Source organism: Symphalangus syndactylus, chromosome 5 (assembly GCF_028878055.3).
Source record: "Symphalangus syndactylus isolate Jambi chromosome 5, NHGRI_mSymSyn1-v2.1_pri, whole genome shotgun sequence".
In the NCBI taxonomy this organism is placed as follows: Eukaryota; Metazoa; Chordata; class Mammalia; order Primates; family Hylobatidae; genus Symphalangus; species Symphalangus syndactylus.
In genome coordinates, this window is record NC_072427.2 from 31,207,030 (window position 1) to 31,232,424 (window position 25,395).

Consider the following 25,395-nt stretch of genomic DNA (forward strand, 5'->3'; position numbering starts at 1 on the left):
GCAGAAGAGCGGCACTTTCCTGTGTACTGAGTATGGGGGAAGGGAGAGCAGTGAAGCACGGACTGGCTGATTCTAAGCCCCAAATGAGCTGAAGCTGATACGCTTTGAAGATCGACCACGGCAGGAATATCTTGTTTTCTTTAATCCATCAGGGGGTTGTCCCACTTATTGAGTCCCACAGCTGCGGTTTAGCACGGAGGAGGTGTCACGTCACCAGGCCTCCCTGAAAGTCCTCCGCTCCAGCTCTGCGATTGGCGCTGGGGGAACAGGAGGGGAAGCGGGTGCTTTTCATCGAGCCTGCAAGAGGGGGGCCCGGGCATCGAGGCTGGGAAGTCGTGGGTAGAGCCCCGATTCCAGCCAAGACGCCACAGGACATAAGTAAGCGTGGAACGCAAAATGGCTACCCAAGCGCAATTCTATAAGGCAGAAGGGACGTTCTTCCAACCTCTTAAATTTCCCGGGTGCCACGCCCCTCAATTGCCTGCCCTGGATTCCAAGGTGTCGCGCCGGAAGTGACCTCACGGTGGTGGCGTGGAGACGTGGGGGCGCTTCCGGCGGCGGCGGCGGCGGTGGTGAAGGCCGAAGCTGTGGGGGTGGGCGTGGAGAGAATTCTTCTGTGGGTCCTCTGGGGTTGCGTGGTCGGCTTGGTGTGGTGTGCGGAGGAGCTCCAGGCCCGTCGGCGAGGAGGTGGGAGCGAAGGGAGGCTACTGGTTTGTGGACGCTCGTGGGAGGGGGCTGCCGGGTTTGCTTTAGGCTTCAGAGTTCCAGGCCTCGTAGACCTTTATAGAGGCAGGCAGGCAAGAGCTGGGGGCTTCATCGGGTGCGCAGGGGACCAGATACTACGAGCGGCCCCAGGAGTTTGGTTTGAGGTGGAAGGCTGAGGACTTCAGGATTCTAAATAGTATGGGGATTGTGTGAGGAGTGAGGCATTAGCTGCTTGGGCCCTTAGTCCAGCCTTGTTGGCTGCTGCAGTTCCTTGGCGCACTCACTCTGTTCTTCGTGCCTCAGTTTCCCTTTGCATAATGAGATACGGTGGCAGAGAAGAACGCCAGTGCCACATGCATGACTGATAGCTTGAGGACAGAGGTGAACTGGAGGGTAGAAAAAGAGGATGCCTGAGAAATTTATACCTACCAGGTCACATCTTCTGAATCTCAGGAAGTTATCCCTGGATTCATTTCTGCCTTTGATGTAAATCTGTGGTTCTTTTCAGTACTCTTTGTGTGATATTGATTGTATTTATCCATACTTGACTTGTTGAGTGTTTAAAGTGTTTTGGTTTGTGGGAGGCATAGCCCTTGTTGGCTTGGTCAGTTGATTTTCAATTAATCTCCCAATAGCAATTGCTTCGCCTAACTCTTCAATTGGGAGATTAGTTGAAAATCAACTGACCAAGCCAACAGTCTTCTGTGGTTACAGATGAGGAACTCGCGACCCAGAATGGTTTTTCTTCTCTTCCTTCGCCACAGACCAAACCGATTTCAATCTGCTGTCTCAAATACAGGTCTTCACCCCACCAAAACAGAAATGGCTATCTCCAAGCAGTTTAGAATTTCAGCTGGACACCCAGATGGAGCCTAATCTTTTTTTTTTTTTTTTAATGAATGGCACATTACGTGTACTGAGCACCAAATCCTCTTAGCTAGTTTCTCTGTATGATGTAAAAATGGTTGTAAAAACATGACTTTTTGTTTATTACCAATTTCTTGGTAGAGCCTCCTTGGCATAGGGCTGTGGGGCTAGAAAAGTGTCTCAAAATTTTTGACCTGTGACCCACAGTTAGATATATTTTACATCATGACTTATTGTGCCCCTGCACACACACACACACCCCAGTGAAAAGTTTACTTACTCTTTCTACAGAAGATGCACTCTAAAAAAAAATTGGTTGCAACTCACTAAATTGAGTCTGACCCCTAATAGGTCATGACATATAGTTTGAAAAATACTAAGGCTGGGCACTGTGGCTCACGCCAGTAATCCCAGCACTTTGGGACGCTGAGGCGGGTGCATCACCTGAGGTCAGGAGTTGGAGACCAGTCTGGCCAACGTGATGAAACCCTGTCTGTACTAAAAATACAAAACTTAGCCGGGTGTGGTGGTGGGTGCCTGTAATTCCAGCTATTTGGGAGGCTGAGGCAGGAGAAACGCCTGAACCTGGGAGGGAGAGGTTGCAGTGAGCCAAGGTAGTGCTACTGCACTCCAGCCTGGGCAACAAGAGCTAAACTCCGTCTCAAAAAGAAAAGAAAAATATTAGACTAGGGCCAAGTGCAGTGGTGGGAGGATTGCTTAAGGCCAGCCTGGGCAACATAGCAAGACTCTGTCTCTAAGAAAAACAACATTAGAAAATGTTTAAAATCCTTGCCATTTGTGAGATTCTGTAATTAATACAAAATGGAAGATGTATAATTTTTCTTTTCTTATCCAGACAAGGGCTTACTAGAGTTCTCCTAAATTCAGCCAGAACAACAGGACAGGACATCCAAATTGTGTCTCAAAGGAGTGTAGTGACCATAATGATAGTGTGTCAGAATTTTAGCAAGGCATTTATGAAGTTTTTTTTTTTTTTTTTGAGATGGAGTCTCACTCCTTTGCCCAGGTTGGACAGAGTGCAGTGGTGCAATCTCTGCTCACTGTAACCTCTGCCTCCTGGTTCAAGCGATTCTCCTGCCTCAGCCTTCCAAGTACCTGGGATTACAGGCATGCACCACCACGCATGGCTAATTTTTGTATTTTCAGTAGAGATAGGGTTTCACCATGTTGGCCAGGCTGGTCTTGAACTCCTGATCTCAGGTGATCCACTCACCTCAGCCTCCCAAAGTGCTGTGATTACAGGTGTGAGCCACCGTGCCTGGTCTTACTAAGTCTTATGATAACCGAGTGGGCGAGATGGAGGAATTTGCCAGATTGTGGTAGTTAGATGGAGTCATGAGTTTGAAAATCTATGTATGGAGAGGTTTGATTTGTGGACACTACTTACAGCTGGAATTCTGGTGATCTGAACTGGGGTTTCATCACTTTCTTTATACACTTTATGTGTTTGAGACCTTACCTAGAAGGTTTGCTTATTGGATTTGGTGCCTTTATGAAGTAAAGAGTCATTTGGTTGGTGATTGCCAGAATGGGAAAAGATCTCAATATATTTGCTCAGTGCTGTTTAATGAAATGAAAGAAGCATGTATAAATGTGAGAAATTGCGCTTGGGTCCAAAAAAAAATCAACTCTACCTATTGGGGGAGGGTGGAGATGTGACCTCACAGGCGTTCTATAATAAAAAGATTTGATGTTTTAATCACCAGTCAGTGGTGTGGTTAGGAAGGCTGTGAGAAGAACTGATGTGACCTGCATTAGTATATTGTATTAGGAAAATGCAAAATCTAGAATGAGAAAGGTTGCATCACTGGTAGGCTTGTACCTGGAATATTAGGTTTAGATCTAGATGTGCTAAGAGTAAATTTATGGGCAGAAGTCAAAAGTCTGAAGATATGGTGGTGTTGCTTTGGCATGAATGATTATTTTTCTCCTTGTCATTTCAGGCTTTCAGGTATAGGCTGGGTCACTGGTCTTAAAACATTTCTTCTTGAGAATATCTAAAAGACTGTAGAATCGGTTAGATCTTATATACTTTTAAGTTGGCACCTGAAACTTTTCATCGTAGATTTAAATAGTGTAAGTATTTAATTTTAAATAGTTTAGGATGTAATTTCTGACAAGTAAATATTGACTTCTTAAAAATAAATATAAAATTACCTAAATACAATATCAATTTGATGTTTCAAAAACATACAACTAAACTTTTGAAACAAAGACTGTAAGAAATATATAACATAGCTTATTACATTACTTGATTTTCAGATGTTAAGCCCATCTTGCATTTGTGAAATGAACCCCGCTTAGTCATGTATCTACTACTTTTTACATATAGATGGATTCAATTTGCTAACATTTTGTTAATTTTTGTGACTATGTTCATGATGGATATTGGTCTGAGGTTTCCTTTTTTTTATGTCATCTTTGGCCTTAGTAGCAGAGTAATTACGACCTCATAAAATGAATTGGGAAGTGTTCCTTCCTCCTCTGTTTTCTGAAATAGTTTGTGTAGGATTGGTATTATTTCTTACGTGTTTCATAGAATTTACCAGTGAAGTCCTATGGGCCTGGATTTTTCTCTCTGGGAAGATTTTACTAATTCAATTTCTCAATATAGTTAGTTGAGTTAGTTTTGGTCATTGTTATCATTTTGGGAGTTTGTCCATTACATATTTTTCCTTTTTCTTTTTGAACTTGTATCCATTCCACTTTTCCCACAGAATTTTATCCTAAAGCAAAAGTCAACTTTCTGCGAAAGGCCGAATGAAAGGCTTTATGGGCCACATGGTATCTGTGATTACTGGTCAACTCTCACTGTAGTGAGAAAACAGCCATAGACAATATGTGGCCGGGCGTGGTGGCTCACACCTGTAATCCCAGCACTTCGGGAGGCTGAGGCAGGCGGATCACGAGGTCAGGAGATCGAGACCATCCTGGCTAACACAGTAAAACCCCGCCTCTACTAAAAAATACAAAAAAATTTAGCTGGGCGTGGTGGCAGGCACCTGTAGCCCCAACTACTCGGTAGGCTGAGGCAGGAGAATGGCGTGAACCCGGGAGGTGGAGCTTGCAGTGAGCCGAGATTGCGCCACTGCACTCCAACCTGGGCGACAGAGTGAGACAACATCTCAAAAAAAAAAAAAAAAAAAAAAAATTTAGCTGGGTTCGGTGGTGGGTGCCTGTAGTCGCAGCTATTCGGGAGGCTGAGGCAGGACCCGGTCTCTACTAAAAATACAAAAGTTAGCTGGGAGTGGGGGCAGGCACCTGTAGTCCCAGCTACTTGGGAGGCTGAGGCAGGAGAATTGCTTGAACCCAGGAGGTGGAGGTTGCAGTGAGCCGAGATCGCTCCACTGCACTCCAGCCTGGGCGACAGAGTAAGACTCTGTCTCAAAAAAACCCCCCCAAAACCAGAAAACAGCCATAGATAATATGCAAGTATTTGTGTGTAGTTGTGTTCCAATAAAACTTTATTGGTAGCAGACCAGATCTGGTTTAGGGCTGTAGTTTTCCTACCCATCCTAAAGTAATAAATTTTATGCCTGAAAATTTAAAATTGATCATCCAGTTATCCACACAAATCAGGTTTATGAGAGTATCGTGGAAGTTGATTCCCTTGCTTACATATCTTTGTGTACCCACTAGGGACATGTGTATTCCAGTTTAAAGACCAGGACTTGATTTCCAAGATGTTGTAGAGGGAATTTATGTATTTTTGTAATTTTGTTTGGGTGAGAAGTGAGGTGGCCCTCACAGGGCCATAACTTAAGTTCCCTATGTGACCGATATTCTTTCTGGCAAAAGGAGACATTTGAACTAAAATTTTTTATGTTGTAGACACTATATGGATTATCTCATTTAGTCTTAAAAAAATCCATATAGTATCTTAAAATAATTCATATAGTGGTTCTTTGATATAGGGGTATAATTGGCATAATTCCCTACAGATGAGGCAGTTGAGACCCAGATTGAGTAATTTGCCCGGGTCATAGTGCTGGTTAGTAAGGAAGTACAGAAGTGAACCAGGGGCTGTGATGTCTGATTTCATTTTTTTCTTTTTTTGAGACAGGGTCTTGCTCTGCCACCCAGACTGGAGTGCAGTGGTGCAATCTTGGCTTACTGCAACCTCAGCCTCCCACCACTTCTGACTAATTTTTTGTATTTTTTCTAGAGACAGAGTTTTGCCATGTTGCCCAGGCTGGCTTTGAACTCCTAGGCTTAAGTGGCGGTCAGCCCTCCTTGGCCTCCCACAGTGCTAGGATTGCAGACACTAGCCACCTGAGGCATGAGCCACCACACCCAGCATCATTTCAGAATTTTATTCTCTTTTCACTGTGCTGCCTTTTATGGAAGATATGGGTTTAGTACTGGATTTAGATATGGGATTGTGCTAGATTTCTTTTTCTGAGGTGGGGTTGGGCGGGGGGTGGAAACAGTCTTGCTATGTTGTCCAGGCTGCTCTGAAACTCCTGGCCTCAAGTGATCCTCCTGCCTCAGCCTCCCAAAGTGCTGGGATGTAGGGCCTGAGCCATCATGCTGGGTTGCATATTTTCTTTTAAGATCTCTGCCATTCCCAAGATTTTGATTCAACAAACACCTTTCCTGTTGTGTGGAACAATTCCTAGTTTTTCAGAAATCTGTAACTAACTACTCACTTATCCACAGCTGTTAATTATAATTGTTGTTAGCAGGCCAAGGGTTGTTCATTGGATCTGAATGCTGTGAGTTGTCTGATGTGGCACAGAGATGGAGGTAGCTAGATTTGTAATTGGCAACTTGTTTATTTGTAATTTATGGATCATTTGGGCAGCTGTCTTAGTAATATAATAGCTGGAAGAGTGTTTAGCACTACCTGACTTTGTTATCCAAAGGCTTATCAGAATAATGATAAAGTCCCATTACTTATCTGGCATTCAGTAGTCTGGAAATCCTCATAGTTCAGCATTTGAGCGAAATAGTCCCATAATTAAAAGTAATCTGGAAAATCTTGGTTATGTGACATCTGTGGCTCCCTACCTAGCTACACAGATTGTTAGGATAGATTTTAATAACAAGTTGGCAAAATAAGTGTTGGTTAGCTAGCTGCACAAACATTGCATTTTTTTTTAAGTATTTAACATTGTTGAATACTACACAGAAAAATTAGTTTTTTTTTTAGAAGTGGAATTGTTTGAAGGATTTATTGTCATGAATAGGCTTTACAAGGAAGATGTATTTTTTTTTTATTGTACGTCAAATCCTGTCAGCAAACTTACACAAGAAGTAGTAATGTATTAATGAGATGAAGGATATTCCAAAGTAGCTAGATTTGTAATTGGCAACTTGTTTATTTGTATAAGAACAAAGTGGTAAATGAATTAAAGTGTTCTTACCTGGAGGTGTTTAAGAAATGGAGGCAGGGCCGGGCGCGGTGGCTCATCCCTGTAATCCCAGCACTTTGGGAGGCCAAGATGGGCGGATCATGAGGTCAGGAGATCGAGACCATCCTGGCTAACATGGTGAAACCCCGTCTCTACTAAAAATACAAAAAATTAGCCGGGCACGGTGGTGGGAGCCTGTAGTCCCAGCTACTCGGGAGGCTGAGAAAGAGAATAGCGTGAACCCAGGAGGTGGAGCTTGCAGTGAGCCGAGATAGTGCCACTGCAGTCCAGCCTGGGCAAAAGAGCAAGACTCCGTCTCAAAAAAAAAAAAAAAAAAAAGAAAAAGAAAAAGAAATGGAGGCAGAAGGAAGACAAATAAGACTAAATGAACTTTGGTAGCAAGTTCTTGACTGAATAGTAATTCACAACATTTCTGAATTCAATAGTCATTTCAATTTTAGAAATAATTTATTGGGAGAAAAACAGTATCAATGAAGCAAGAGTAAATAAGAAGTATGTTTAAGAAAATATCAAAACTATTGCACCCCACCAAAATGAGTAAGTTGAAGAGAACAATAGTACCAAGTTTTGGCAAGATGAGGAGCAGAAAGAACTCACGTATGGTGGGTTGTATAAATGTAGATGGTAATACAAAATGGTACAACCACTTTGGAAAACTGGCGGTTCCTAATAAAGTCATAAATATAACATGACTTCCTGTGTTATATGCCCAGTAGAAATGGATGCATTTGTCCATCGCAGAAATATACAGTATAAGAATGTTATTTGTAGTAAGTCAGAACTAGAAATAACCCAACTATGTGTCAGCAGTAGAATGGATAAATACATTGAGGCATACTTACAGAAAACAGCACAGCTATGAGAAAGAATAAACTTCTGATACATGCCACAGTGGGGATGAATCTCACAAATGTACTTTTTTTTTTTTTTTTGAGACAACATTTCGCTCTGTCACCCATACTGGAGTGCAGTAGCAGGATCTTGGCTCACTGCAACCTCCGCCTCCCCAGTTCAAGCGATTCTTGTGCCTCAGCCTCCTGAGTAGCTGGGATTACAGGCATGTGCCACCACACCCAGCTAATTTTTTGTATTTTTAGTAGAGACAGGGTTTTGCCATGTTGGCTAGGTTGGTCTTGAACTCTTGACCTCAAGTGATCCACCCGCCCTCGCCTCCCAAAGTGCTGGGATTACAGGCATGAGCCACCATGCCTGGCCTCACAGATGTACTTTTGAGCAAAAGAAGACAAACACTCTGAAAGAGAACCTTTATGATTCTGTTTATGTGAAGCTCAAAATCAGGCTCAAATAATCCTTCATGATAGATGTCAGAATAATAACTACCTGTAGGAGGACACAATGGAGCCTTTTGAGGTGTTGGAAATAGTCTGTCTTGTTTTGAGTGGTGGTCACATGGGTGAATTGATATGTAAAATTTCATGGAGGTGTACACTTAAAATATGTAGACTGACTTACTGTATATGTTATACCTTGATAGAAAAGTAGAAAATAAAAGACAAGATTGGTTCCTTGTAGCTCCTGTATCTCCTGTACATCTTTTGACATGGAAGTGTTAGCTCTATAACCTTCCCTAGTCCGATTAGGAACCCAGTTGATGGGCACTGTACTTGTTTTAGATTTACTGTTTTCTGTAAATAACAATTTTCTTTATAGAATAAACCTGTTTGAGGAGTTTTGAATAATACATTAATGTATTTTACCAAGGGAAGTTTCTGAGGAAAGGGAAGTTTGTTACACATTCAGTGGTTACATTTTTAAAAGTTTCTATTAATATTAACTACGTAGAAGAACACTTATGAACAAGTATCCACATTTTCAAAGTATTAAAAATTCTATTCAGTTACTATTACCGTAATATAAACTTGAATGTACAACATCAGTGTCTTAAAGATATATGTTAAATAAAACAGTAAAAGCCTTTTCATACCTCGTTAATTTCTTGTGCTTTTTATTCTGCATCTAAGCATCTGAGTAGAATTATGATGGATTATAAATGATAGGAAAGGAAACTCATGCTTTTGTGACATTAGGCAAAGGTTGATCAGGAAGGGAAAAGAAGCCTTAAATGTGTGTATTTTGTGCTTTTTTACCATCGTATCACCAGAGGTCAGGAGTTCGAGACCAGTCTGGCCAACATGGCGAAACCCCATCTCTACTAAAAATACAAAAATTAGCTGGGCGTGGTGGCGGGTGCCTGTAGTCCCAGCTACTCAGGAGGCTGAGGCAGGAGAATCGCTTGAACCTGGGAGGCAGAAGTTGCAGTGAGCCAAGGTTGCGCCACTGCACTCTATCCTGGGCGACAGAGCAAGGCTCCGTTTCATTCTATAATAAAATGTAACAAAAAAAGCCTTTTATGAGCCTGCTAATTCATTGTTCTTTTAATCTTCGGTTCTGTCTGCATAGTTTTATGACACTGGCTCAGTTAGATCACTAGAGAACTATCTAGAGTTTGATTAATCCTTAGAGCTGGACTCTTTCAGACTTGGTGTTTCTGATGGGGCGTACTCTTTTTTTTTTTTTTTTTTTTTTTTTTTGAGACAGGGTCTCACTGTGTTGCCCAGCCTGGTCTTGAACTTCTGGATTCAAGTGATCCTCCTGCCTTGGCTTCCCAAACTCCTGGAATCACAACTGTTAGACACTGCACCCAGCCAGGAGTGCTTTATTTTTTTTTATTTTTTATTTTTTTCTAGACGGAGTCTTGCTCTGTTGCCCAGGCTGCAGTGCAGTGGTGCGGTGTGGGCTCACTGCAACCTCCACCTTTTGGGTTCAAGCAGTTATCCTGTCTCAGCCTCCTGAGTAGCTGGGATTATAGGTGTGCGCCACCATGCCGTCCACCTTGGCCTCCCAAAGTGCTGGGATTATAGGCGTGAGCCACTGCAGCTGGCCTGGAGGAGTGCTTTATATGCTTTTTTGCCCCTTTCCCTTCATTTATGTATTTATTTTGAGACAAAGTCTTGCTCTTGTTAGCAGGCTGGAGTGCAGTGGCACAGTTTCAGCTCACTGTATCCTCTGCCTCTTGGGTTCAAGTGGTTTTCCCACCTCAGCCTCCTAAGTAGCTGGGATTACAGGCACCCACCACCACACCTGGCTAATTTTTATGTTTTTAGTAGAGATGGGGTTTCACCATGTTGGCCAGGCTGGTCTCAAACTCCTCAGGTGATCCACCTGCCTCAGCCTCTGAAAGTGTTGGGATTATACAGGCGTGAGCCACCGCGCCTGGCCTATTTAATTTTTGAGATGGAGTCTCATTTTTGTTGCCCAGGCTGGAGTGCAATGGCGTGATCTCTGCTTACTGCAACCTTCGCCTCCCAATTTCAAGTGACTCACCTGCCTCAGCCTCCCAAGTAGCTGGGATTACAGGCATGCACCACCATGCCCGGCTAATTTTTTTGTTGTTGTTTGAGACCGAGTCTTGTTCTCGTTGCCCAGGCTGGAGTGCAATGGCACGATCTCAGCCCACTGCATCCTCCGCCTCCCGGGTTCAAGCGATTTTCCTGCTTCAGCCTCCTGAGTAACTGGGATTACAGGCACACGCCACCACAGTTGGCTAACTTTTGTATTTTTAGTAGAGACAGGGTTTCACCTCGTTGGTCAGACTGGTCTCGAACTCCTGACCTTATGATCCACCCGCCTCAGCCTTCCAAAGTGCTGGGATTACAGGCATAAGCCACCGCACCCGGCCAATTTTGTATTTTTAGTAGATACGGGGTTTCATCATGTTGGTCAGGCTGGTCTCGAACTCCTGACCTCGTGTGATCCACCTGCCTTGGCATCCCAAACTGCTGGAATTATAAACGTGAGCCACCACACTCAGTCGGGACATACTCTTTTACCAGAGGGGTGCTTTATATGCCTTTTTGCCCCTTTATGTCTGAAATTAGTATTTGAAAACAGCTTCAAGTGCTGGTTTCTTTTTTTTAATGTAAAAACACTGAACCAGTGTTTCACTTTGTGCTTAACATGTGTATTTATATTCATCTGCTATCATCTGCTAGCTGTTTCCTGAATTCCTTGTGTGAGTGGGGAAGTGTTAGGTTTCATACCTTATATAGGATTTTGCATAGAGTATGCTTAAGGATACTGTACTTTTTAGAACCATTTTCAAAAAGAGCCAAGACATTTAGATATAACTGTAAATTTTGAGGAACTTCTGTCATGTTTATTATTTCTAATTCATTCATTGATTGATTAAATATATATTGACTTCTTCCACTCTAAGCACTCTTATTGACTGAACAAGACTATGTCATTTGCCCTATTCTAGTGGGATGACACACACACTATCTATCTATCTGTATGTATATATTTTGTTTTGAGACAGGGTCTCACTCTGTCATCTAGGCTGGGGTGCAGTGGTGTGATCATTGCAGCCTTGACCTTCCGGGCTCAAGCAGTCCTCCTGTCTCAGCGTTCCGCGTAGCTGTAGCTTGTATTACAGGCATGTGCCACCAAGCCTGGCTAGTTTTTAAAATTTTTTTGCAGAGATGGGGTCTCCCTATGTTGCCTAGGCTGGTCTCAAACTCCTGGACTCAAGCCATCCACCCACCTTAGCCTCCCAGACTGCTGAGATTACAGGCATGAACCACTGTGCCTGACCAACACACACAATATGAAGTAACAAGGTAATTCATATAGTGATTGATTTTGAGATCATAACAGGATTTGAGGTGTTGGAGAATAACGATGAGTAGCCACGTTAGATTGGGTAGACAGGGAAGGCTTCTTTGAGATGGTAACGTTTTACCAGATGTCGGAAAGGCAGGATGGAACTAACCATTCATAGAGCTGGGGAAAGTGTTCTAGGAATACCTTGTACAAAATTTGGGAAGCCTTGGCCTCCTAAAGTGCTGGGATTACAGGCATGAGCCACCATGCCTGGCCTAAAATTTCATTTTCAGTTGTTTGCTGCTATGGTTGTTTTTTCTACATTGAGCATATATCCTGTGACCTTGCTAAATTTCCTTATTAGTTCTAGTAGGACTTTTTATGGATTGACTATAAACAGTCAATTATGTCATTGCAAATAAAGACAGTTTTACTGTCTTATTTAACTTTATTATTTATTTAACTTTCTGGGTTTTTTTTTTCTTTTTCTTGTCTTATTGCACTGGCTAGGACCTACAGTTGTTGAATATAAGTACAAGTGGTGAGAGTGGACATCCTTGCCTCATCCTCAGTATTTGGGGAAAGCATTTATTTCAACCCCACCTTTTTTTTTTTTTTTTTTTTTTTTTTTTTTTTTTTAAAGACAAAGTCTCAGCTGGGCATGGTAGCTCATGCCTGTAATCTTAGCACTTTGGGAGGCCGAGGTAGGTGGATGGCTTGAACTCAGGAGTTGGAAACCTGGGCAACATGGCAAAACCGTCTTACAAAAAATAAAAAAATTAGCTGGGTGTGGTGGTGTGGACCTGTAGTCCCAGCTGCTCAGGAAGTTGAGGTGGGAGGATCAGTTGAGCTGTGAGGTCAAGACTAGCTTGGGCAGCAAAGTGAGACCCTGTCTCTACAAAACAGAAAAAATTAGCTGGCCATGGTAGCACACACCTATAGTCCCAGCTACTCAGGAGGCTGAGGCAGGAGTATCACCTGAGTCCAGGAGCCCAGGAGGCTGCAGTGAGCCAAAAAAAAAAAAAAACAGAAACAAAAAACCAAAATATATAAAATAAAGACAGTGTCTGGCTCTGCTGCCCAGGCTGGAGTGCAGTGGTACAATCATAGCTCACTGTAGCCTCAAACTCTTGAGCTCGGTGATCTTCCTACCTCAGCCTCTGAAAGTGCTGAGATTACAGGTGTGAGCCACCATGCCTGGCCTATTTCACCATTAAGTATCATGTTAGCTGTAATTGTTTTGTAGATGCCAGCTTTCCCTCCCCTTTTTAAATATAGTGAATGATTGTTAAATTTTGTCCAATTATCTTTCTGCATTTATTGATATGATTATACATGATTTCATCACTTATTTTGTTAATGTGATGGAAGGCATTGATTTTTTTTTTAATTAAACTTCTGAGATAGTTGTAGAGTCACATGCCATTGTAAGAAATAATACAGAGAGATTCCTTATGCCCTACTCAGTTTTCCCTGTTGGTAACATCTTGCAAAACTGTAATACAGTATCACTACTAGGATATTGACATTGATATGGTCAAGATGTAAAATATTTCCATTACTACAAGAGTCCCCCATGTTGCTACTCTGTTGCCCAGGCTGGAGTACACTGTCACCACCTTGACCTCAGCTCACTGCGACCTCCGACCTCCGCCTCCTGGGTTCAAGTGATTCTCCTGCCTCAGCCTCCCGAGTAGCTGGGACTATAGGCGCTCGCCATCACGCCTGTCTAATTTTTGTATTTTTGGTAGAGACGAGGCTTCACCATGTTGGCCAGGCTGGTTTTGAACTCTGACCTCAGGAGATCTACCCTCCTCAGCCTCCCAAAGTGCTGGGATTACAGGCATCAGCCACTGTGCCCAGCCCTGTTCTCCATTTCTATAGCTTTGTCATTTCAAGAATGTTACATAAATGGAATCATACAGAACACAACCTCTTGGGGTTGGCATTTTTACATTTTGTCCCGTGGTATGGATGTACCACTGTTTGTTTATTCACTCATTGAGGTTATCTGGGTTGTTTCCAGTTTGTGGCTTTTTGAGTAAATGTGGTATAAACACTTGTGTACAGGGTATTTTTTTTTTTTTTTGAGACAGAGTTTCACTCTTGTTGCCCAGAATGGAGTGCAATGGCGTGATCTGGGCTCACCACAACCTCTGCCTCCTGGGTTCAAGCGATTCTCCTGCCTCAGCCTCCCGAGTAGCTGGGATTACAAGCATGCGCCACCACCCCCAGCTAATTTTGTATTTTTAGTAGAGACGGGGTTTCTCCATGCTAGTCAGGCTGGTCTCGAACTCCCGACCTCAGGTGATCCACCTGCCTTGGCCTCCCAAAGTGCTGGGATTACAGGCGTAAGCCACCGCACCCAGCCCATGTACAGGTTTTTGTGTGAACCTGGGTCTTCCTTTCTCTGGGATAAATGACCAGAAGTGCAACTGCTGGGTCATATTTTAGTTGCATGTTTAGTTTTTTGGTTTTTTTTTTTTTTTTTTTGAGACGGAGTCTTGCTCTGTTGCCCAGGCTGGAGTGCAGTGGCGCCATCTCTGCTCACTGCAAGCTCCGCCTCCCCAGTTCACACCATTCTCCTGCCTCAGCCTCCCGAGTAGCTGGGACTACAGGCGCCCACCACCGTGCCTGGCTAATTTTTTGTATTTTTAGTAGAGATGGGGTTTCACCGTGTTAGCCAGGATGGTCTTGATCTCCTGACATTGTGATCCACCCACCTTGGCCTCTCAAAGTGCTGAGATTACAGGCGTGAGCCACTGTGCCCAGCTTTGGGTTTTTTCTTCTTTTGAGACAGAGTCTCTGTTGCTCAGGCTAGAGGGCAGTGGTGTGATCACGGCTCCCTGCAACCTGTGCCTCCCAGGTTCATGTGATTCTCATGCCTTAGCCACTCAAGTAGCTGGGATTACAGGTGTGTGCCACCACACCTGGCTAATTTTTTTTTTTTTTTTTTTTTTTTGAGATGGAGTCTCGCTCTTTTGCCCAGGTGGGAGTGCAGTGGCGCCATCTCGGTTCACTGCAAGCTCTGCCTCCTGGGTTCATGCCATTCTCCTGCCTCAGCCTCCCGAGTAGCTGGGACTACAGGCACCCACCACCGTGCCCGGCTAATTTCTTGTATTTTTAGTAGGGACGGGGTTTCACCGTGTTAGCCAGGATGGTCTCGATCTCCTGACCTCGTGATCTGCCCACCTCGGCCTCCCAAAGTGCTGGGATTACAGGCGTGAGCCACCGCGCCTGGCCGCACACCTGGCTAATTATTGCATGTTTAGTTTTTTTAATAACCTGCCAGGATGTTTTCCAGAGTGGCTGTACTATTCAATATTTGGACTAGCAATGTGTGAGTGATCCATTTTTTTCACATTCTTACTAGCACTTGGTGTCATCACTGTATTTTAGCCATTTTGAAAGGTGTATATTTCCTAGATACTACTCCTTTGTCTTTGTCAGATAGGTGGTTTGCAAGTATTTTCTCCCAGTCTGTGGCTTGTTTTTTGTGGAATAAAAATTTTTAATTTTCAAGAAGTCTAGTTGACCAGCTTTTCTTTTTATGGATTGTGCTTTTGGTGTCAAGTGTAAGAACTCTTTGCCTAGCCCTAGATCTTCAGGGTTTCTCTTATGTTTTTTCTAAAAGTTTTAGAGTTTGACGTTTTACATGTAAGTTCATGATCCATTTTCAGTAAATTTTTGTATAAAGTGTGAAACTTAGTTTGAGGTTCATTTTTTTGCTGATGGATTTACATTTGCTCCAGCGCTATTTGTTGTAAAAACTATGCTGCCTGCATTGAATTGTTTTTGCACTTTGTCAAAAATCAGTTGGGCATATTTTTGTGAGTCTGTTTCTGGGTTTTGCCTTCTATTTTATCGATTTACATGTCTGTCCCTCTGCCAATACTACGTAGTCTTGATTATCATAATTGTGTAAATCTTGAAATCAGGTAGACTGATTGCTCCCACTTTCTTATAAAAAATTGATTTAGCAGCCAGGCATGGTGGCTCACGCCTGTAATCCAGCACTTTGGGAGGCCGAGGTGGGAAGATCACGGGGTCAGGAGTTCAAGACCAGCCTGGCCAAGATGGTGAAACCCCGCCTCTACTAAAAATACAAAAATTAGCCGGGCGTGGTGGTGGGTGCCTGTAATGCCAGCTACTCGGGAGGCTGAAGCAGAAAACTGCTTGAACCCGGGAGGTGGAGGTTGCAGTGAGCCGAGATTGTGCCACTGCATTCCAGCCTGGGCGACAAAGTGACTCTCCATCTCAAAAAAAATATTGATTTAACTATTTTAGTTTCTTTGCCTTTCCATGTAAATTTTAGAATAACCTTGTCTATATCTACAAATCTTGCTGAGATTTTGATAAGAATTAAATTGATCCTTTATACCAATTTGAGGAGAATTTATGTACTTTTTGTTGAGTCTTTTAATCCATGAACATGTTATATCTGTTATATTTAGCATTTTGATTTTTTCCTCAGTGTTGCATAGTTTTCAGTATATAAATCCTGTACCCTTTTTTTTTTAGATTTACACCTAGTACTTTATTTTTTGAGCAATTGTAAATGGTATTGTATTTTAAATTTCATTGCCCGTGTGTTCATTGCTAATATACTGAAATAAGATTGGCTTTTGTATGTTTATCTTGTATCCCACAATCTTGCTGAACTTACTTGGTCTAAGACTTTTTGTAGATTACGGGGAATTTCTACACAGACAGTTATGTCATCTGCAAATGGGGATAGTATTGTTTTTTCCTTTCCAAACTGTATGCCTTTTTTATCTGTTTCTTGCTTTATTGCAAGAACTTCTAGAGCTGTGTTGAGTAATAGTGGATATCTTTGCCTTGTTCATGTTCTTATAAGGAAAGCATTCAGTCTTTCACCATTTAGTATAATGTTAGCTGTAGGGACTTTTTAGATCCCTTTACCAGATTGATGAAGTTCCTCTCTATTCCCATTTTTCTGAGAGGCTTTTTTAAAAAAGAATGAATGGGTGTTCAATTTTGTCAAATGCATTTCTGTGTCAGTTGCTATGAACATGTGTTTTTCTTATTTAGCCTGTTAATATGGTAGATTACATTGATTGGCTTTCTGATCTTGAGTCAGCATTGCATCCTTGGAATAAACTCCACCTGAGTGTGGTGTATAATTTTTTTTTTTTTTTTTTTTTGAGATGGAGTCTCACTCTGTCACCTAGGCTGGAGTGCAGTGGTGTGATCGCGGCTCACTGCAAGTTCCACCTCCTGGGTTCACACCATTCTCCTGCCTCAGCCTCTCAAGTAGCTGGGACTACAGGTGCACGCCACCACGCCTGGCTAATTTTTTGTATTTTTAGTAGAGACAGGGTTTCACCATGTTAGCTAAGATGGTCTTGATCTCCTGACCTTGTGATCCGCCCACCTTGGCCTACCAAAGTGCTGGGATTACAGGCGTGAGCCACCACACCCGGCCGGGTGTGAGGTATAATTCTTTATGTGTATTGTTTTGTTTATTATTTTTATTTTTAGAGATGGTGTCTTGCTTTGTTGCCCAGGCTGGAGTGCAGTGGTGTGATCATAGCTCACTCCATCCACTGACTCATGGGCCCAAGCTCCCCTCCTGCCTCAGGCTCCCAAGTAGCTGAGATTACTGGTATGCACACTACACCTGTTTTTTTTTTTTTTGGTAGAAATAAAGTCTCACTGTGTTGCCCAGGCTGGTTTCAAACTCCTGGCCTCAAGCTATCCTCCCACCTTGGCCTCCCAAAGTGCTGGGATTACAGGTGTGAGCCACTGAGCCTGGATCATTATTGTTGAATTGTTGGGTGATATTTCGATAAGGAATTTTATGTTTACATTCATGGGGGATAGTATTCTGTAGTTTTGTTTTTGTACTATTGTTGTCAGGTCTTGGTATCAAGTTAATAGTTCTGTATTGATGTGATAAAGTTGTATGATTTTCGCATTCTGTTAAAATGATTTAAAATTGATCAATTTTTAAAATATCAAACCAATTTTGCATTCTAGGAGTAGAGACCTAAATATATGTGATATATTAGACTTTTAAAATTTATTGCTGGATTTGATTTGTTAATATCTTGTTGAGGGTTTTTGGTCTATATTTGTGCAGGATGTTGATCTTTTTCTTATAAAGCCTTTGTGGGGAGGCTTTCACGTCAGAGTTATACTAGCTACATTGAACAAATTGGGAAATGTTTCTTTCTTTTTTTTAATTTTTATTTTTGAGACAGAGTCTTGTGCTCTGTCACCTGGGCTGGAGTGCAGTGGCGCAATCTTGGCTCAGTGCAACCTCCCCTCCTGGGTTCAAGCCATTCTCCTGCCTCTGCCTCTCTAGTAGCTGGGATTACAGATATGTACCACCACACCTGGCTAATTTTTTTTTTTTTTGTATTTTTAGTAGGGATGGGGTTTCACCATGTTGGCCAGGCTGGTCTTGAACTCCTGAACTCAAGTGATCTACCCTCCTCAGCCTCCCAAAGCGCTGGGATTACAGGTGTGAACCGCTGTGCCCAACCTTTTTTTTTTTTTTTGAGATGGAGTCTTGCTCTGTCACCCAAGCTGTAGTGCAGTGGTGTGATCTTGGCTCACTGCAACCTCCACCTCCCCAGTTCAAGCGATTCTTCTGCCTCAGCCTCCTGAGTAGCTGGGATTACAGGCACGTGCCACCATGCCTGGCTAATTTTTGTATTTTTAGTAGAGGCAGGGTTTCACCGTGTTGGCCAGGCTGGTCACAAACTGCTGATCTCAAGTGATCCACCTGCCTCAGTCTCCCAAAGTGCTGGGATTACAGGCATGAGCCATTGCATCCAGCCTCATTCTCCTGTGTTTTCTAAAAGTTTGTATGAGATTGACATTTTTTTTTTTCCTAAAATGTTTGATAAAATTAACTAGTAAAGCTGTCTAGTTCAGACTTAGTTAAAAAGAAAAAGCCAGTAAAGCCATCTAGGCCTGGATTTTTCTTTGTAGGAAGGTTTTAAATTACATAATCAATTTGTTTTTTTCTATTAAATAGACTTTATTTTTTAGAGCAGTTTTAGTTTCAGGGAAAAATTGAGCCCAAAGTACAGAGGGTTCCCATATATCTCACTGTTGCCCCCCAGTAAGCCCTCTCTGCTGTCAACATTCCACACCACGGTCGTGTTTATTACAATTGATGAACCTACACTGGCACTTCATTGTCATCCAGAGTCCATATTTAACATTAGGGTTCACTCTTGGTGTTGTACATTCTATGGGTTTTGAAGTGACACATATCTACCATTATAGTATCAACAGAATAGTTTCACTGCCCTAAAAATTCTCTTGTGTTCTGCCTGTTCACCTCCCACCCCCACCCCACCAACCACTGGCGCCCACTGCTCCTTTTACTGTCTCCATAGTTTTGCCTTTTCCAGAAAACCTTGTAGCTGGAATCATATAGTATGTATGTATCCTTTTCACATTGGCTTCTTTCAGTTAGTAATGTGCTTTTCAGTTTCCTCCATGTCTTTTCATGGCTTGATAGCTCATTTCTTTTTTGTGCTGAATAATATTCCATTGTCTGGGTGTGCCATAGTTCATTCATCCATTCACCTACTGAAGGATGTCTTGATTGCTTCCAAATTGAGCAATTTTGAATAAAGCTGCTGTAAACATCCACGTGCAGATTTATGGTGGATGTAAGTTTTCAATTCATCTGGGTAAATACCAAGGAGAGTGATTGCTGGATCAGATGGTATATTTAGTTTTGTGAGAAACTACCTTATTAATATGCATGTGCAAGCTAGGCGCAGTGGCTCATGCCTATAAACCTAGCACTTAGGAGGCCGAGGCAGGCAGATCACTTGAGGTCATGAGTTCGAGACCAGCCTGGGCAACTTGGTGAAACCCCTCTACTGAAAAAAAAAAAAAAAAATTAGCTGGATATGGTGGCACATGCCTGTAGTCCCAACTACTTGGAAGGCTGAGGCAGGAGAATTGCTTGAACCTGGGAGGCAGAGGCTGCAATGAGCTGAGATTGATTGTACCACTGCACTCCAGCCTGGGCGATAAAGATAGAGCGAGACTCAGTCTCCAAAAAAAAAAAAAAAAAAAAGTCCAGGCATGGTGGCTCACGCCTGTAATCCCAGCATTTTGGGAGGCTGAGGCAGGTGGATCATGAGGTCAGGAGTTCAAGACTAGCCTGACCAACATGGTGAAACCCCGTCTCTACTAAAAATACAGAAATTAGCCAGGCATGGTGGTGCATGCCTGTAATCCCAGCTACTCAGGAGGCTGAGGCAGGAGAATTGCTTGAACTCGGGAGGTGGAGGTTGCGGTGAGCCGAGATTATGCCACCACACTCCAGCCTGGGCGACAGAGTAAGACTCCATCTCAAAAAAAAAAAAAGAAAAATGCATACTCAAAGTGGCTGCATCATTTTGCATTCCTGTCAGCAATGAATGATGGTTTTTGTTGCCCCACGTCCTTGTCAGCATTTGGTGTTGTCAGTGTTTTGGATTTTGGCCATTCTGACAGGTGTGTAGTGGCATCTCGTTGTTTTAATTTCCATTAATTCCCTGATGATATGATGTAGATCATCTTTTCATATGCTTGCCTGCCATGTCCATGTCTTCTTTGGTGAAGTATCCTTTCGGGTCTCTTGCTCATTTTTTCATCAGGTTGTTCATTTTCTTATTGTTGAGTTTTAAGAGTTCTTGGTATGTTATGGATAACAGACCTTTATCAAATATGTCTTTTGCAAATATTTTCTCCTAATTTGTGTCTTGTCTTATTCTCTTGATAAATTCAGTTTTTAAAATAGACATGCAGCTACTCAGATTTTTTATTTCTTGTTATCAGTTTTGATAACTTTTGTCTAAGAAGTTCCCCATTTTGTCTAGTTGTCAAATTTACTGGTGTAAGGTTATTTTTTAACGTCTATGATGTCTCTTTGTTCATTTCTGATATTAATAATGTATGTTTTATCTTTTTTCTTTATTAGGCGTTTGCCAACTTTATTAATATTTTCAAAGAGCTAATTTTTTTTTATTTTTCTTAGTTGTTTCTTGTTTCATTCATTTCTGCTCTTGATTTCCTTTCTATTAACATCAGGTTAATCTGTTCTTTTTTTACTAATACTTAAGATGGAAGCTTAGACAATTGATTTTAGACATTTCTTTCCTAACAAGCACTTAAAGTTATAAATTCCCCCTTTTACGCACTGTATTAAGCATGTCATACAAAAGTTGATGTTGTGTTTTCATTATCATTGAGTTCGAACTATTTTCTGACTGCCCTTTTGATTTCTTCTTTTACCCATAGGTTATTTGGAAATGTCTTGCTTAATTTTAAATATTTGGGAATATTCTAAATATCTGTTTTTATCAATTTCAAATTTAATTCTGTTGTGGGTAGAGAATATATTTTATGTGATCTGTCTTTTTAAATTTATTCATACTTGTTTAAAGCCCAGCATATATGCGTGAACATTCTGTGTAGACTTGAAAAGGATATATATTCTGTAGTTGTTAGGTTTAGTGTTCTATAGTACCTTCAATTGGCTTTAAAATTTTTTTTTTTTTTTTGAGACAGAGTCTCACTCTGTCGCCCAGGCTGGAGTGCAGTGGCGCCATCTCGGCTCACTGCAACCTCCGCCTCCTGGGTTGACGCCATTCTCCTGCCTCAGCCTCCCGAGTAGCTGGGACTACAGGCGCCTGCCACCACGCCCGGCCAATTTTTTGTATATTTTAGTAGAGACAGGGTTTCACCATGTTAGCCAGGATGGTCTCAATCTTGTGACCTCGTGATCTGCCTGCCTCGTGCCATTGCACTCCAGCCTGGGCAACAAGAGTGAAACTCTGTCTCAAAAAAAAAAAAAAAAAAAAAAAAACTATCCAGAATTTATTATTATTATCATCAGCAAGAGTGACATTACCAGTAATTTTTTTTAAATATATTATTTCTCAGCAACATATTCTCTTTGAAAGCGTTTTGACAGCAGATTTATTAAAATACAATGTAAACAGATTATAGTTTGCGTGATTTGATGTGCAATAAATATCTTTATCCAATGTATGTGCTTTAAAGCAATTATAAGATCTTTATATGTATTAAATAATATTATTTATTAATATGCATACTCCTGAAAAAAAAATTTAATTTTTTTAAGATTTATTACCTCAGTTAGCAATGTGATAGAATATGCTTTATTAACCAACACTTGGTACAGAGCCTGATATATTTGCTGAATTTAATTAAAAGTTTGTCTTTTCACCAAGGCACACTGAATAGTTCCTTCTCTTCACAGTGGTCTCACGTGTGAAACATGGCTACAGATTGGCTGGGAAGTATTGTGTCCATCAATTGTGGAGATAGCTTGGGTGTCTATCAGGGAAGAGTGTCAGCTGTGGATCAGGTCAGCCAGACCATTTCTCTCACCCGGCCTTTCCATAATGGAGTGAAGTGTCTTGTTCCAGAAGTCACCTTCAGGTGAGTGTCCTGACTGACTCTTCCGAATCCAACCTGGTGGTCTGTGGAGCTTGAACCTAGGTCAGATTGCTAGTATTCTCTTGGCATATGGCCACTTTTTGTATTTTTAGTAGAGATGGGGTTTCACTGTGTTGGCCAGGCTGGTCTCGAACTACTGGCCTCAAGTAATCTGCCCATCGTGGCCTCCCAAAGTGCTGGGATTTCAGGTGTGAACCACCATGCCCGGCCTATACTGTTTATTTCCTCTTTGCATTCTGATATTCATTCCTTGGCCTCCCCTTTATTAAAAACAACCCTCTCCCTTAGATCTTGCATTTGCCACTAGGTATTGTTGTGTCATTTCCCTTCCCTTTAACCCATAATCCTTGTCAGAGCCAAATAGTCTGCTTTCTCTATCTTTTGTGGCTTCATTCTCTAGAACCTCCTTACCCTACCATTATCTTTTTTTCTAACTTTATCATCTTGCTGAATTAGTTTTTGCCAAGGTTACAAATAACCTAATGGCCAAATTCACTGACAGTATCCAATCCCAATCTCATTTGAATGCTCCCTGATGGGTGCAGTGGCTTATGCCTGTAATTCCAGCACTTTGGGAGGCCAAGGCAGGAGTATCACTTGAGGCTAGGATTTCAAAACTGGCTAGTCAACATAGTGAGACCTCATCTTTACAAAATAAAAATTTTAAAAATTAGCTGGGCATGGTGGCATGTGCCTGTAATCCCAGCTACTCCTGCGTCTGAGACAGGAAGATCACTTGAGCCTAGGAGTTGGAGGCTGCAGTGAGCCATGATAGCACCACTGCACTCCAGCCTGGGTGATAGAGCAAGACCCTGTCTCTAAAAAAATAAATAAAAATAAAATTCTCCCTATCTTTTAAAGTACAGTACTCTCCTTTAGTTTCCCTGTCACCTGTTTGGTTTTTCTTTGCATGTATTCCACATATTCCTCCATTCCTTTACTGTTTTTGTTGTTTTTTATGTTCCTTTTCTTCTACTCACTTGTTAAGATTGAATTACGGTTCTATCTTTGGTTCTTTTCTCAGCTTTTATTCTCTAGACAATCTCTTGTGTACCTTGTACATTAATGAGACCTCAAATCTTTTTTTTTTTTTTAGATGGAGTCTCAACTCTGTCACCCAGGCTGTAGTGCAGTGGCACGATCTTGGCTCACTGCAAACTCCATCTCCCGGGTTAATCCCATTCTCCCGCCTCAGGCTCCCGAGTAGCTGGGACTACAGGTGCCCGCCACCATGCCCGGCTAATTTTGTTTTTGTATTTTTAGTAGAGATGACGTTTCACCGTGTTGGCCAGGATGGTCTCGATCCCCTGACCTCGTGATCTGCCCTTCTTGGCCTCCCAAAGTGCTGGGATTACAGGTGTGAGCCATCGCGCCCGGCCAAGACCTCACATCTTTAATTTAGTCCCATTATGAGACAGACACCTTGTCTGCTGGTCATTTCCATTGGATATCCCACAAGATATCTTTTTTTTTTTTTTTTTTTTTTTTTTTTTTTTTTATTAATTTTTTTTGCATACAAAAACAATAAACATTTTCTAAAAATACATACAAACAAAAAGATGCGTATCAAACATATTAGGAAGGTTGCACATGGGAAGTCGGGGAATAGAAATGGGGGTGGGAGTTAAAATAAATGAGAGAGGGACTTTATATGGATAAGTGATAATAACTCAATCCTCTATTTGACAAAGAAGAGGGAGAAGGAAGAGGAAGAAAAAGAAAGTGGGATAAAGGATCAGAAAGGGAGGAAAATAGAAAAAATTAGAGTATGACTCCAGGGTAGACCTGTTTTGTTGTCATTGAGTTGGTTGGTTGGTTTGTCTGTTGTATTCTTCATGTTTCGCCAAGTTGGCCAGACTGGTCTTGAACTCCTAGCCCGAAGTGATCAACCCGCCTCGCCCCCCAGAGTGCCGGGACCACAGGCGTGAGCCACCACGTCCAGCCCCCACATTGCTTCTGGCCTCCGTGGTAGACCTCCCAGACGGAGCGGCCAGGCAGAGGAGCTCCTCACTTCTACCCAGACACGGGGCGGCCGGGCAGAGGGGCTCCTCACTTCCCAGACGGGGCGGCCAGGCAGAGACGCTCCTCACTTCTTCCCAGACGATAGGTGGCCGGGCAGAGGCGCTCCTCACTTCCCAGACGATGGGTGGCCGGGCAGAGGCGCTCCTCACTTCCCAGACGATGGGTGGCCGGGCAGAGGCGCTCCTCACTTCCCAGACGATGGGCGGCCGGGCAGAGGCGCTCCTCATCTGCCAGACGATGGGTGTCCGGGCAGAGGCACTCCTCACTTCCCAGATGGGGCAGCCGGGCAGAGGCGCTCCTCACTTTCCAGATGATGGGTGGCCGGGCAGAGGCGCTCCTCACCTCCCAGACGATGGGTGGCCTGGCAGAGGCGCTCCTCACCTCCCAGACGATGGGTGGCCGGGCAGAGGCGCTCCTCACCTCCCAGACGGGGCGGCCGGGCAGAGGCGCTCCTCACTTCTTCCCAGACGGGGCGGCCGGGCAGAGGCGCTCCTCACTTCTTCCCGGACGGGGCGGCCGGGCAGAGGCGCTCCTCACTTCTTCCCGGACGGGGCGGCCGGGCAGAGGCGCTCCTCACTTCCCAGACGGTGGGTGGCCGGGCAGAGGCGCTCCTCACTTCCCAGACGATGGGTGGCTGTGCAGAGGCGCTCCTCACTTCTTCCCGGATGGGGCGCCCGGGCAGAGGCGCTCCTCATTTCTTCCCGGACGGGGCGGCCGGGCAGAGGCGCTCCTCACTTCCCAGACGGGGCGGCCGGGCAGAGGCGCTCCTCACTTCTTCCCGGGCGGGGCGGCCGGGCAGAGGCGCTCTTCACTTCTTCCCGGACGGGGCGGCCGGGCAGAGGCGCTCCTCACTTCTTCCCGGGCGGGGCGGCCGGGCAGAGGCGCTCCTCACTTCTTCCCGGACGGGGCGGCCGGGCAGAGGCGCTCCTCACTTCTTCCCGGACGGGGGCGGCCGGGCAGAGGCGCTGCTCACTTCCCAGACGGGGCGGCCGGGTAGGGGCACTCCTCACTTCCCAGACGGGGCGGCCGGGCAGAGGCGCTCCTCACTTCCCAGACGGTGGGTGGCCGGGCAGAGGCGCTCCTCACTTCCCAGACGATGGGTGACCGGGCAGAGGCGCTCCTCACTTCTTCCCGGATGGGGCGGCCGGGCAGAGGCGCTCCTCGCTTCTTCCCGGATGGGGCGCCCGGGCAGAGGCTCTCCTCATTTCTTCCCGGACGGGGCGGCCGGGCAGAGGCGCTCCTCACTTCCCAGACAGGGCGGCCGGGCTGAGGCGCTCCTCACTTCTTCCCGGACGGGGGCGGCCGGGCAGAGGCGCTCCTC

General features: G+C 43.7%; 1 protein-coding gene across 3 annotated transcripts in view; it reads left to right on the plus strand.

Annotated features, from left to right (window-relative positions):
* The first annotated feature begins 273 nt into the window (after positions 1-273).
* The window catches only part of EDC3 (enhancer of mRNA decapping 3), a 71,206-nt gene continuing 46,084 nt past the window's right edge, over positions 274-25,395 (plus strand). The window contains exons 1-3 of one of the 3 annotated variants that reach the window (XM_063638781.1): positions 529-687; positions 11,469-11,608; positions 21,853-22,034. In XM_063638781.1, the coding sequence (XP_063494851.1) occupies positions 21,871-22,034 (164 nt within the window). In that variant the 5' untranslated portion in view covers positions 529-687; positions 11,469-11,608; positions 21,853-21,870. Of the gene's footprint in view, positions 688-3,536; positions 3,670-11,468; positions 11,609-21,852; positions 22,035-25,395 lie in introns of all 3 variants that reach the window. The other 2 variants (XM_055277788.2, XM_055277787.2) reach the window with 2 other exon arrangements.